The sequence below is a fragment of the Orycteropus afer genome, unplaced genomic scaffold (genome assembly GCF_000298275.1).
Source record: "Orycteropus afer afer isolate SDZICR_OR568_19922 unplaced genomic scaffold, OryAfe1.0 scaffold00130, whole genome shotgun sequence".
Taxonomy (NCBI): Eukaryota; Metazoa; Chordata; class Mammalia; order Tubulidentata; family Orycteropodidae; genus Orycteropus; species Orycteropus afer.
Window position 1 is genome coordinate 1,927,800 of NW_006921717.1, and position 12,303 is coordinate 1,940,102.

Here is a 12,303-nt window from a genome sequence, read left to right on the forward strand (position 1 = left end):
TGTCTCAGGACAGTGGGGACTGCTGCTCCTTTCCGCACCTGCCTCCCTCAGGAGAAGCCATAAACGTGTGTGTGTGTGTGGGGGGGGCTCAGGAGTTCTCAGGCCTGCTCTTCTGTCCTGCCCTTTGGCCTGGGACCACTGGCCTGGGCCAGGTCCAGCGTGGCGGGTGAAGGAGCCCCGATTGACTGGGACGGTGGGAGCTAAGGCGAGCAGCCATGCCCACCGGGGCGCTGGCTTTAGCAACAAGTCCCCCACGGGGCCCTCTGGCCCTGACACCTGGAGTCTAAGGCCAGGTTGGGGCTGGATGAGGGTGTCTCTATTTGGGGGAGCCTCACCGTCGCTGGAGCCGGCTTCTCCGTTGGGATGCCTGGTCCTGCCGAGAAAGGGGTCCCGATGGGGAGAGTGAGAGAGAGGGGCGCTCCTCTTCCTTCCCCTCTCTCAGGGCTGCTGGGAATAAGGGGCTCCAGGGAAATCCTCCCAGGCCCTCCCGGCAGGGGGCGAGGCTCCTGGGCAGGGGCCATTGCCTAGCGAAGCCGTCGGCGCCGATCCTATTCCCACCCCAGTTGGCACCCCAGCCCGGAGCTGGGGTCCACGTCCGCGAAGGGAGACGTGGAGATTCTGGGCTGGGAAGGCGGTGCTCCGCAGGCGGCACCGGGTCAGGGCTCCGGACGCTGCCTTAGTGCGAGTTCCGGGTCTCCCTCCGCGCACCCCCGGGCTCTAAGGGAGGCTGCCCGTGGGCAAGACGTGCTGCCCGGGCCCAGCTGGCAGCCAACTGCGTGGGCAAAACCACAGCAACGCCAGACTCACCGGGGGCCCCACGGGCGTGGAGTGGCCGCTGGCCGGAGGCGAGCGGCTCACTGTGACCAAGGCCATGGGGCCAGGCCAGGGCACCTGGCTTGGCGACGGACACGGCCCCCTCCCTCTGCCCCACGTACAGTCGGTGCCCCGCAGGACCAGGAAGGGGAGACTGGAGCCAGCAGGGCCTGGCACCTCCCCGGGGGCGGCCCTTAAAGGGCCAGACGCCCGCCCAGCCGGCCTGCGGAGCCCGCACCGAGCGGCCGCGGCCCCGCCCTACGCGTCTCTGCTGGGGCGGCCGCCGCGCCCCCCCGCCCGACTCCTACTCCGGGGGCGGGCTGAGGGGGGCGGAGCCGAGGCTTGGGGGCGGGTCGGGGCGGAGCCAGAGTCGGGGAGGAGCGCAGGTGCACCCTGGGGAGCACAGGCCTTACTGAACCCGTGGCCGAGAGGGACGAGCCGGAGTCCTCGTCGCCTGTGGGGTCTTCCCGGGTTCTCTCCTTCCGCCCAGGAAGCACCCTGCCCCGCCGTTAGGTCACCTGGGCGCGGCTCCGTGCCCCCACTGTTCGCTGTTACCGAGCGGGGCGGGGCGGTGAGCGCCCGCCTCCACCCAGCACCGAGTTCTCCGAGCCGGTCGGTCGGCACAGGAGGTGACTCTGGATCACCTGTTCCCAGGCTCCTCTGAGCCCTGGGACGTGAGGGTTGGCCTCGTTTTACCGCTGAAGAAACTGGTTCGGAATGCCGATCCTGCAGCCAGGATTCCAGCCCGGGTCTGAGTCCCTCGCTCCCGCTCAGCCCCCAGGTCTGAGAGCACGCACCCCCCCACACACACACACCCCCAATGCCAACCCCCACCTGTCCCCTGGCTCGGGGCCATTGAGCAGAGCAAGCCTGCTGCTGAAGGCCTTTATTTCCTCAGTCTCTACCTTTTGCCCACCCACCCGGGCCCCAGGCCCCAAGCTTAGCAGCAGTTTATAAATAAATAAATAAATTATAAAAGCCCCCCACGAGCAGTGGCCCAGCCCTCCCAGGGCCTGGCCCTCAGTGCTCCGTGAGCGACAGCCGCAGGATCCGCTGCAAGTCTTCCTCCTCCTGCTGCCCCCGTCGTTCCCGCTCCTCCTGCTCTCGCGAAGACAACTCCAGGGCCAGGCGAAGCTGCTCCTCAAAGCTTGGGGGTGCTGGGGAAGGGGGTGTCCTGTGCGGGGAGGCTGGGCCCCCAGGGTCTGTGGACAGCCTCAGGCTTTCCTGGAGGGCTCTTCCAGGTGCAGTGGGAGAGGGAGATAGCCTGGTGAGCCTAAGGCTGAGGGCTGGACCAGGGGGCTGGGGACAAGGGCATGGGCAGAGTGGCTGGCTGGAGGAAGGGACGGACCATCCTTCACAAGGCCTGCAGTGGAGGGCGGTGCTGCTGATGAGGGTGGTCTTGGAGAGGACATGGGATCCCGGGCCCAGCACCTCCCCGCTCCCCACCCACCCTGCCAGCCTTGGCTGCTGGGTCCTCCAGGCAGTGGGGCTGGGTGCAGCCCAGAAGGTTCGCAGGGGGCCTCACCGCTCCAGCTGAAGCTGTTCCTCATACGCCGTGGGCTGGGGAGGAGGGTGGGTGCCAGGCCGGGCAATGGTCAAGGCCTCCCAGACAGTCACCTGCACAGCAGAAGCCCACAATTATCACCTGTGCCACTTGGCGGAGCAGCTGGGCCCCGCCCATGCCACACCTGCTCTGCCTCCGTGCCGGCCTCCAGCAGGCTCTGCTGGATGGCAAACTGCAACAGGTCATCGTCCTCGTCTCTGAGGGGCTCGCTGCGCTCTGCGCCCAGCACGCTGTAGCCCTCGGGCACCTCGAACACAGCAGGGTCCACCTCACACGGGAAGGGGCTCCCTGGAAAGGGGCGGGAGGTGCCAGGCTCAGGCTAGGACTCGGAGGCCAGTAAGCTGAGCTGCTCGCTGCCTCCTGGCTGGGTACCTGGAGCTGCAGAGCTGGAGGCCGGCACCCAGACGGAGCTCAGGGGCTCATCACAGCCACACAGGTTGCTGAAGGTGATGCGGGCGTTGAGCACGTGGAAAAGGGGGATCTCTGTGGGAGATGGCCAAGCCTGAGCCATACCCCGAGATGCACAGACGCGAGTGGTCTGGCCCTTTGGAGCATCTTGTCCACTCCCCCAGCTGGGAACTGCCCTGAGGGGAGGGCACCCGGCCTGGGCTCCTCCTGCTGCCCTGGCCCGCCCTGCCTCTGGCTGGTCCTCTCACCAATCTTGACGGGGAAGCCAGGTGGGAGGCAAAGGGTGATGAAGTCCCGCAGCTTGGCGAAGTGGGCATTGCTGATGGCCATGAGGTCGATGATGGGCGTCACTTGGTCCCCCAGGGACAGCGGGTGCTCCTCACTTAGCCACAGGGTCGCCTTGAACCTGCCCAGCCAACCACTGGGTGGTGAGGTTGACGCCCCTTCACTAAAGCCCCACTCGGGACACCTGCCTGTCACTCATGCCCTCACCTACCCGGGGCACCTTCCTCTCTGCTTGGCTGCCCTGCTGCCCTCAAGAGCTGGTGTCCTGGCCCTCTAGCTCAAGCTACCCCCAGATCCAGTGTCCCAACTGAGGTCCAGGAGGGTTTGTGCCAGCATCTGGGTGAGGAGGGCAGAGGCCAGGCAAGGGGCTGCCCCTGGGCTCCCTCCACGCCACCATCTTCCCTTTGCTGCCCACAGCCGCCAACACCTCACACTCGCGGCCCAAGGGCCAGGAGCCAGGGTTCAGATCCCACCAGGCTCCACACTGAGTGGCAGAAGAGAACCCACGTGAGCGATAACCCAGTCCTTGGCCCCCAGTAAGCTCTTGGTATGTGGTAATGCTGTCACTTTTACTGCTCACCGGGCCCTCGTGATGCCTATGTGAGGTGGCAGGCAGCCAGGGTGACCCTTCTCACTTGACTGAGATGGAAACTGAGGGAGACAATTTCCCAAGCCTTGGTTCCAGATGGCCAGCCCTCTCTGTCCCCTCTGCCATGTGCTGACACACAGCAGTACTCAGGAGAGACGCCCTGCACTCAACCCCAAACCAAGCCGTTTTATCATTCATTCATTCAATCACCCAGGAAGAGTGGCTAACTCTCCAGGTCACACCCATGCTGAGGGCTGGGACCACAGATGACCCAGATTCACTCCTGCTCTCAAACGGAGCCCAGGGGGAAGCCAGCCATGTGAGCGGGTCCCCTGTTCAAGTGGGCCCTGTGAGCATCAGGAGTCTGAAGGGGTTCGGGGGCTCCCTGCCGTGGGGGCGAGTCCCTAGTCTGCCCCAGGCCTCACCTCTGTACTTTGCTGGACATCTCTATGGGTCGGCCGATGTTCCGTGACTCCAGGCTGAAGTTGGGGTCAAAGTATTCGTCGGGGGAAATGGCCGTGGGGTTGGTGGGGCTGGCCGCCTGCTGTACAGGAGTCTGGGGGGCCCCGGGACCTGGCTGAGCACTGAGGAGGGGGCCTGCCCAGCCCAGCCTGGCCCCCCGTCCCCCCACCCTGGTCCAACCCTCTTGGCCTGGCCTGGCCCGGCCTGGCCCGGGCTCACCCCATTGTGCGAGGCGTGCTGCTGGGCCATCCCCAGGAAGGACTGGAATGGTGTCTTCCCCCCTGAGAAGAAGGGGTGCAAGCCGTGAGGGGACTTGGAGTCACTACTGCCAGACTGCACCCATCCCTTCCTCCATGAGCACTCTGTGGTGCCAGGATGGATCCCAGGAGCCTCCCGCTGGGCAGGATGGGGGGCAGGATGGGCGGCCGCTTGCCCCAGGATTCTCTGGCCCGTAAGCCCAGACTAGGGTGACCCCCACCCTGGGTGACCGGGCAGCAGGAGGCGCACCTGGGCTTTACCTTTGCTCTTCGACTTGTCTTGATCAGAGAGGTGCTCAGTGCGTGTGCGTGTCACCAGCTCCACATTGGTGGCACTGTACACCTGGGGATGGGGAGACACAGGAAGCTAGGAACTCAGAGCCCGCCCCCCACACTCAGCCTCACTGGCGGAGGACCTGAGTCTTCCTGTCTCCAGGGACTGACGAGTTCATGTGCCCACCGATGGAGGAGGTGGCAGGGCCCGAACCCTGGGGATACCCATGAGGAGCAGTAGCCCTTTGCCCCTTCCTGATCCCCTGGGTCAGGGTCCCTGTTGTGAGGGACCCCTACGTGCTTCGCAGGGGCTACGCAAGGCTTCGAGAGCCCAAGGGCTCTTCTGTCTGTCCCTCTGCAATCTCGGGTGGACACGGAGAAGGGGCTGAGTCCCGGGCTTCATCTGCCCCCCAGGCCCCCACTGCTAGCGTTTCCTGCCTTGGCCTCGTAGCCGCTCACAGTTTCCATCTTCTCAGACCGCCAGCCCCAGATACCACATTTGTTCCTGGAATGGACCAAACAGGAGCTCATGAGGACGCACACCCCTGCCCCCTAGCCAAGCCACCCTCTCACTCCAATGGGCCTGCCCTGACAGCTCCCCACACCCCAGCCCACCCCACCCCCGAGGGCACTTCCTACTCTGAGACATGCAAAGGCCTTGAGGAGGTGCCTGGACAGCTGGGGACATTTGAAGGAGGACTGGGGATTGGAGGCTACTGAGGAATTATCGTTAATTTCAAGAGGTGTGGTAATGGGGTCCAGTTGGTTAAGAAACATCCTTATCTGTTAGAGTCAAGTGCAGAAGCATTTACTGTTGAAATGACATGCCTGGCAGGGGCTCCACAATACTCCAGAAAAAAAAAAAAAAAAAAGATGAGGAAGGTTAGATTAAACAAGATTGGTAAAATGTGGCTAAATGCTGAGGCTGGATGGAGGGTAGGTTCATGACACTATTCTTTCTCTTTCCATATATGTTTGAAATGTTTCACAAGAAGTTACAAGTGTGTCTGATTCCATACCCCATTTTCAATGACAGAATAACTAGATCAAAGATCAGCAAGGAAACAGAAGACTGGGACAACACTATAAGCCAATAGACATGTATGGAACAGTCCACCCGGCAGCAACAAGACATACATGCTTCTCAAGTGCACATGGAACATTCTTCAGAACACAGTAGGCCATGTAACAAACCTCAATACACTGAGAAGGATCAAAATAACACCATGTATGTTCCCCGGCCAGAATGGAAGGGAATTAGAAATCAACAGCAGGGAAAAATTTGAAAAACTTACAAAAATGCAGAAATAAAACCAAAAAACCAAACCAAACTCACTGCCATCGAGTTGGTCCCGACTCATGGTGACCCCTCCTTGGGCTTCTGCGGCAGTATCTCTAAGGAAGTAGATTGCCTAACCTGCCTTCTGAGGAGCGGCTGGTAGGTTTGAACCACCAGCCTTCTGGTTAGCAGTCAAATGCCTTAGGCACTATGCCACCAGAGAGCTCCTAACACACCAGAAAAACACAAAACAAAACAAGAAAAACCACCTGTTGTGGCAAAGAAGAAACCAGAGAAATCAGGAAATACTTTGAGATGAATGAAAGGGAAGACACACTTACAAAAAGTTAGGGACCCAGCTAAAGCCACACTTAGGGAGAAATTTATAGCTGTGAATGCTTACACTGAAAAAGAAAGACTTCACACCTAACCTTCCACTCAAGACACTGGAAAAAGAAGAGCAAACCAAACCCACAACAAGCACAAGGAAGGAAATAATAAAGATCCAAGCAGAATCTTTAAGGGGAGAATAGAAAAACAATGCAATTAAAAGCTGGTTCTTTGAAAATACCATCAAAATGAGCCAGACTGACCAATAAATAAACAAATAGAGATCACTCAACTGACTAGAATAAGAAATGAAAGAGGAGACATTGCTACCAACCTTCCAGAAATAAAATGATTGTAAAAGAATACTGTCTACAACTGTATGTCAACAAAATAAACAACCTAAATGAATGGATGAATTCCATGGAGAGAGACAAGCTATCAAAACTGACTCAGGAAGAAACAGATCATCCGAGTAGATTTGTAACAAGTAAAGAGATTGAATTAGTAATAATAATAACTACCCACAAAGAAAACCCCAGGCCCAGATGGCTTCAACATTGAATCCCACCAAGCATATAAAGAAGAATTAATACCAATTCTTCAGAAACTCTTCCCAGAAAAATGTTCCCAGAGGGAACATTTTCCAATTCCATCTATAAAGCCCGTATTACTCAAATACCAAAACCAGACAGACATCACCAGAAAAGAAAACCACAGACCTCTTATGAGTACAGACATATAAATCCTCAACCAAATGCTAGCAAACCAAATCCAGCTACATATAAAAAAATTATACACCATGACCAAGTGGGATTTATCCCAAGAATGCAAGGTTGGTTCAACATCCAAAAAACAATTACTGTGATATTGCAAATCAATAGGATAAAATATAAAAGTCACATGATCATCCCAGTAGACACTGAAAAAGCACTTGACAAAATCCAACATCCTCTCATGACAAAAAAAAAAAAAAAAAAAAACCACTCAACAGACTAGAAGTAATGAGATCTTCCTTAGTCTGATAAAGGGCATCTACCAAAACCCACAGCTGACATCATCCTTGGTGGTGAAAGACCTTTCCCCTAAGATCAGGAACAAGACAAGGAGATTTGCTCTTGCCACCTGTATTCAACACTGTACTAAAGGTTCCATTCAGGGCAATCTGGCAAGAAAAGAAATAAAAGGCATGCAGATTGGAAAGGAAGAAGTAAAACTATCTCTACTTGCGGACAATAAGATCTTATGTATAAAAAGTCCTAAGGAATCCTCTAAAAAACTATTTGAACTAATAAAAAGTTCACCAGCACTGCAGGATACAGGATCAGTTGAGAGAAATAAATTGTATTTTTATACACTTGCAATGAAAAATATGAAAGTAATTTTTTTAAAAATTCTGTTCACAATACTACTAAAAAGACTAAAACACTTAGAAATAAATTAAACAAAGGAAGTGCAAAATTTGTATTCTGAAAACAACATAATGTTGAAAAAAATTTGAAAAGAGCTACATAAATGGAAAAACATCCCATGTTCACAGACCAGAAGACTTCACATTGTTAAGGTGACAATATTTCCCTAACTGGTCTAAAGATTCAACACAATCCTTATTAGACTCTCAGCCGACTTCTCTGTAGAAATTGGCAGCTGATTCCAAAACTTATATGGATGGAATCACCAGAGACTCAGAAGAGCCAAAACAATCCTGAAAAACAACAAATTAGGAGGACCCACATGTCCAGATTTCAAAACTTACTGCAAAGCAACAGTCATCAGGAAGTGGCATAAGGACATGTATACCTACAAGAGCTGGGGGTCCAGAAGTAAACCCAGACATCTACAGTCAACTGATTTCTGACAAGGGTACCAAGACCATTCAATGGAAAAAGAAGAGTCTTTTCAGTAAAAGGTGCTGGAACCACAGACAAAAGAATGAAGTGGGATCCATACTTCCCACCAGAAAAAAAAACCCAAAAAAACAGACCAAAGGTCTAAATGTAAACCCAAAACTACAAAACTTTTAGAAGAACACATAGGGGTAGATCTTCATGACCTTGGATTTGGCGAAGGATTGTGAGACATGACATCATAAAAGCACAAGCCACAAATGGAAACACCAGATACCTTTTGTCATCAAAATTAGAAATGTTTGTGCTTCAAAGGACTTTGTGAAGAGATTGAAAAGGCAACCCACAGAATGGTGGAAAATGTTTGCAAATCATATCCCTGATAAGGTCTTTATATGTAAAATATATAAAGATCTCTTACAACATAATAATAAAAAAGACAAAGAAGTCACTTTAAAAAACGAACAAAGGACACCTCAATCACAATTTAAAAAAAAAAAAAAAAGAACCTTAAAAAAGAAAAAGGGCAAAGGATCAGAACAGACACTTTCTGCCAGGAAGGAGCAGCTTTAAGCACAGAAGAGATGCCCAACCTCATTGCTATTGTTGTTGTGTGCCTCGACTCAGCCCGACTCATAGCGACCCCTCCTTGGGTTGCCGAGGCAGGATCACTACAGAAGCAGACTGCCCAACCTTCCTTCCGAGGAGTGGCTGGTGGGTTTGAACCGCCAGCCTTCTGGTGAGCAGTCAAGTGCCTCAGGCATTATGCTACCAGAGCTCCCACAACCAAAGCCACAGTAAGATACAACTTCACAGCCCCCTGGACGGCTAGAATCAAAGCCAGATCATTCTAAGTGTTAGTAAGGTTGTGGAGAAATAGAATCTCTTGTACATTGTTCTTGGAAATGTCATCTGGTACAGCCACTTTGTAAAACCATTGGGCAGTTCCTCAAATGATTACACATGACCCAACAATTCCACTCCTAGGTATCGACCCAGGAGAAATGAAAACATACATCCACACAAAACCATGCACACAAATGTTTATTGTGGCATGACTCCTTATAGCCCAAAGGTGGAAACACGCCAAATGCCCGTCAAAGGATGAATGGATACGCAACACGTGGTCTATTCACACAATGGAATATTACTCAGTCAGGGTTCTGAAGTGCTGATACCTGCTACAACGTGGATGGCTTTCAAAGACATTATGCTAAGAGAAGCCAGAGACAAAAGACCGTATGTTACATGATTCTGTTTAAGTGACACGTTCTGATTAGGGAAGTCTATGTATAGAGGAAGTAGATTAGTGGCTGCTCAGGGCTGAGGAGTGATGGTGGGATAAGGGGGTGACAGCTAAAGCCTACGGGGTTTCAAGGTGAAGATAGTACCCTAAATTGTGGTGAAGGCTGAACGTATCAGTGAATATACTAAAAAGCCAACGTTACGTTGTGCACTTCAGAGGAGTGAACTGTATGGTATGTGAATGTTATCTCCAGAAAGCTGTCGGTTTTCTCAAGAGTGTCTGAAGTCTGTTATTAGATGGGGGCATAAGTGGTCGGAGAATTGGCATTTTTGCCAGAGGATCAGGCTCCTTGGTTTCCAAGCACAGCCTTACTAACAAGCCAAGCACTGGTATAAGCAGTATCCAGGGGCCCAGCTGCCCTACCCCACAGCCGAAATCCTTATTACGGAAAAACGTGAGGCCAGAGATCAAGAAACTGGAGACACCCTGTCCTATCCCTTCCCCAGAAACACAACTGCCAAGATAGACATATAGTGGATCCCGGGGGCCCAGGAGCCCTGACCACCCACAGGCAGTCCGGGTGAGACCCCTGGCCTGTGGTGACCCCTCCCGTCGGAGCAGTCTCAGCTTCCCGCAGTCCTGCTCTCATCACTGGAGGCCTCCACCATCTGCCCCGTCTCACCCACGGTGGCCAGGCCCCAGCTGACCTCTCAAAGGCCACGTTGCGAGTGTCCAGGTGGGTGGAGACGATGGGAGAGGTGAGGCGGCTGGCCACGTGCTCCTCACTGGGCCGCATGGCGGCCAGCAGTGCTTCCGGCTCATGCAGGGCGAGCCCCAGCGTCTCCGTGTGGACCACCTGCCGGTCGTGGTCCACTTCCATCACGAGGGCTCCTGCCTCTGCCAGCCAGCATGTGCGGGATGGGGCACAAGTCAGTGGCAGGCCCCAAACAGAGGGGAGAGGGCCCCCTCCACCCTCACCCTCAGTTTCTGCATCTGGGATGTGCGGAGAAAGGTCCTCGAAAGCCCAGAGGGCCCCTGAGCTCACCCTGGCCCTTGAAGATGAAACTCCTGCGGCCACGCTGCCAGGTCATGTGCTCAAAGCCCAGGAGGCTGGTGTCCACCCGCAGGTTCTCACCACGCTTCCACACGCGGTACACGTCGCTTGGGCACATCTTAGACACAAGGGGCACTGCAGGGGTGTCGGGGTCACCACAATTCCTCCCCAGCGCCCACCCCAAAACCCCCGGAGCCGGGCACTCCCACTCACCCCAGCTCGTGAACTCCCACTTCATCTCCACGTAGAAATCGGGGGCCTGGGATGGACCAGAGCCTCTGTCAGGGCCCCTCCTGCTGCTGGGCGCTGTGGGACTGGTCTCCTCATCCACACCTCCTTTCCCGGAGCCCAGCCCTTCAGCTGGCCCTGATGCCACACCCCTGCCCCAACCAAACCCTGAGAGGGTCTTCGGGGATCAGCCTATAGCACCTGGAGGACTGGGAGCCAGTCTCAAGGGCCACTAGCTTGCTGGGGGTCCCAGGAGAGCCGCCCCTCTGGGCTACAGAGTCCTCTGGTACAAAGGGAACACATGACGCCCCTGGAACCGTCCCTGGGGTTAGGGGCACAGGGATCGGCACGTGCTCTGCCAGCTGGGCCTCTCTGCCTACTTTCAGAGGGGTGGTCCCCTGTGCCTGGCATGGGATCGGGCCTTCCAGGAGCCCAAGTCACATCTGTCAAGTTGACTGGACATCACCCCTCAAGGAAATCTGCATATAGCAGGAGGTCCAAGACCTACCGTGCCAGAATCGCCACCAGAAGACCCCTGACACCGGCAAAGGCCTTCCTTCTCAAGAGCTCAGTTTCCTCCCCAGGTCTCCTACGTGACCCTGGGCTGGGCTCAAGGGCGCCAGACCTCATCCACAGTATTGGGAAAGCCAGGCACCGATGACCTGGGAGCCCCGCCGGCCCTAGTACCTGGCGAAGCTTGTTGAGCAGTTCTGGAATGCCGGCCAGCCTCTGGGTGGCCCGCTGGTAGTCTCGGTACTGAAGCACCAACTGTACCATCTCCGGGTCCCCAGTGCTGACGGCCTCCTGCAGGACTGAGGGCACCAGGCTGCTGCGGGACCCCCTGGCCTGGCAGCTCACCCTCCCTCCACCCCTGCCACCAGCCTCCCAAGGGGTCCCTTTGCCTTCAGCAGTACCTGCCCAGCCCTGGAGGCTCTCCTTGCCCACGTTGGCATTGTGCCGAAGAAGGACTCTCACAGATTCCAGGTTCCCCAGGGACACCGCCAGCTCCAGGGGGGTCCGCCCCCGGGGATCCTGTTGCTCAATGTCATGCTGGGGAAAACGAGACACTCAGCAAAGTGACTAGAAAGGACCAAGGCAAGGCGGGTACTGGGCGGAACAGGATTGGGGGTCACTGAGGGGAACAGGATGGCTGACAAGTCAGGGAAATGGCAGAGAAGCAGCAGTGGGAGGGGCCTGCCCACCTCTCCGGCCCTCTCCCAGGGGTGGAGGTCCTGGCCAGGTAGAGTTGCGGGATGTTAGCAGCTCGGACCGGCCTGGGGACAGGCCAGGACCGGGTTTCTCGCTCCCAGCCTGGCTCAGGGGCGACGTGAGTCGGGGGCTTGATGCAATATGAGATGGGCAGGCCAGGCAGGGAAGGCCCAGGCTGAGAGCCGAGGCCAGAGGGCCCAGAGCGCGGGGCAGGTTCCGGATCAGGTCGGCTAGGGAGTCAGGCTGAGGCTGCTGGGCTGCGGGCGCGGGCAGCCTCCAGGCTGGGGCCGCGGCTTGGGGCGCGGGCCCGAAGGACGGGCCGGTGTCCGGCGGGCCTCACCTGGCGGCTGTGCAGCGCGGCCTCCAATTCGCGGTGCCGGTTTGCCCAGACGAGCCGGTGCAGCGGAAAGGTGGGGCCCGGGCCGGCCATGCTGGGCTCAGCGCCGCATCGCGGGCGGGGGC

The 12,303-nt window shown here is 56.0% G+C and overlaps 2 protein-coding genes across 2 annotated transcripts in view; both read right to left on the reverse strand.

Annotated features, from left to right (window-relative positions):
* The window catches only part of SSH3 (slingshot protein phosphatase 3), a 7,432-nt gene extending 6,559 nt beyond the window's left edge, over nucleotides 1-873 (reverse strand). The window contains exons 1-2 of the mRNA XM_042781534.1: nucleotides 808-873; nucleotides 336-373 (exon numbers count right to left, since the gene is read on the reverse strand). Of these exons, the coding sequence (XP_042637468.1) occupies nucleotides 336-373; nucleotides 808-873 (104 nt within the window). The remainder of the gene's footprint in view (nucleotides 1-335; nucleotides 374-807) is intronic.
* A 960-nt stretch (nucleotides 874-1,833) lies between these two features.
* Nucleotides 1,834-12,271, reverse strand: ANKRD13D (ankyrin repeat domain 13D). Its single transcript, XM_007944704.1, has 15 exons — nucleotides 12,182-12,271; nucleotides 11,547-11,682; nucleotides 11,320-11,444; nucleotides 10,618-10,663; nucleotides 10,396-10,539; nucleotides 10,058-10,247; nucleotides 5,090-5,156; nucleotides 4,640-4,721; nucleotides 4,341-4,402; nucleotides 4,085-4,215; nucleotides 3,034-3,191; nucleotides 2,750-2,860; nucleotides 2,502-2,665; nucleotides 2,339-2,430; nucleotides 1,834-2,047 (listed from the first exon to the last, which is right to left on the reverse strand). The coding sequence occupies exons 1-15, from the start codon at nucleotides 12,269-12,271 to the stop codon at nucleotides 1,834-1,836; spliced, it is 1,812 nt and encodes a 603-aa protein (XP_007942895.1).
* Between the last annotated feature and the right edge of the window lie 32 nt (nucleotides 12,272-12,303).

Coding starts and splice junctions, on each gene's coding strand:
- ANKRD13D (XM_007944704.1), bottom strand. CDS start 12,271: ATGGCCGGCCCGGGCCCCACCTTTCCGCTGCACCGGCTCGTCTGGGCA. Junction 5,157..10,057: donor CGCAACGTGGCCTTTGAGAG/GTCAGCTGGGGC, acceptor GGTCCATTCCAG/GAACAAATGTGGTATCTGGG. Junction 4,722..5,089: donor TGAGCGGCTACGAGGCCAAG/GCAGGAAACGCT, acceptor CCCCATCCCCAG/GTGTACAGTGCCACCAATGT.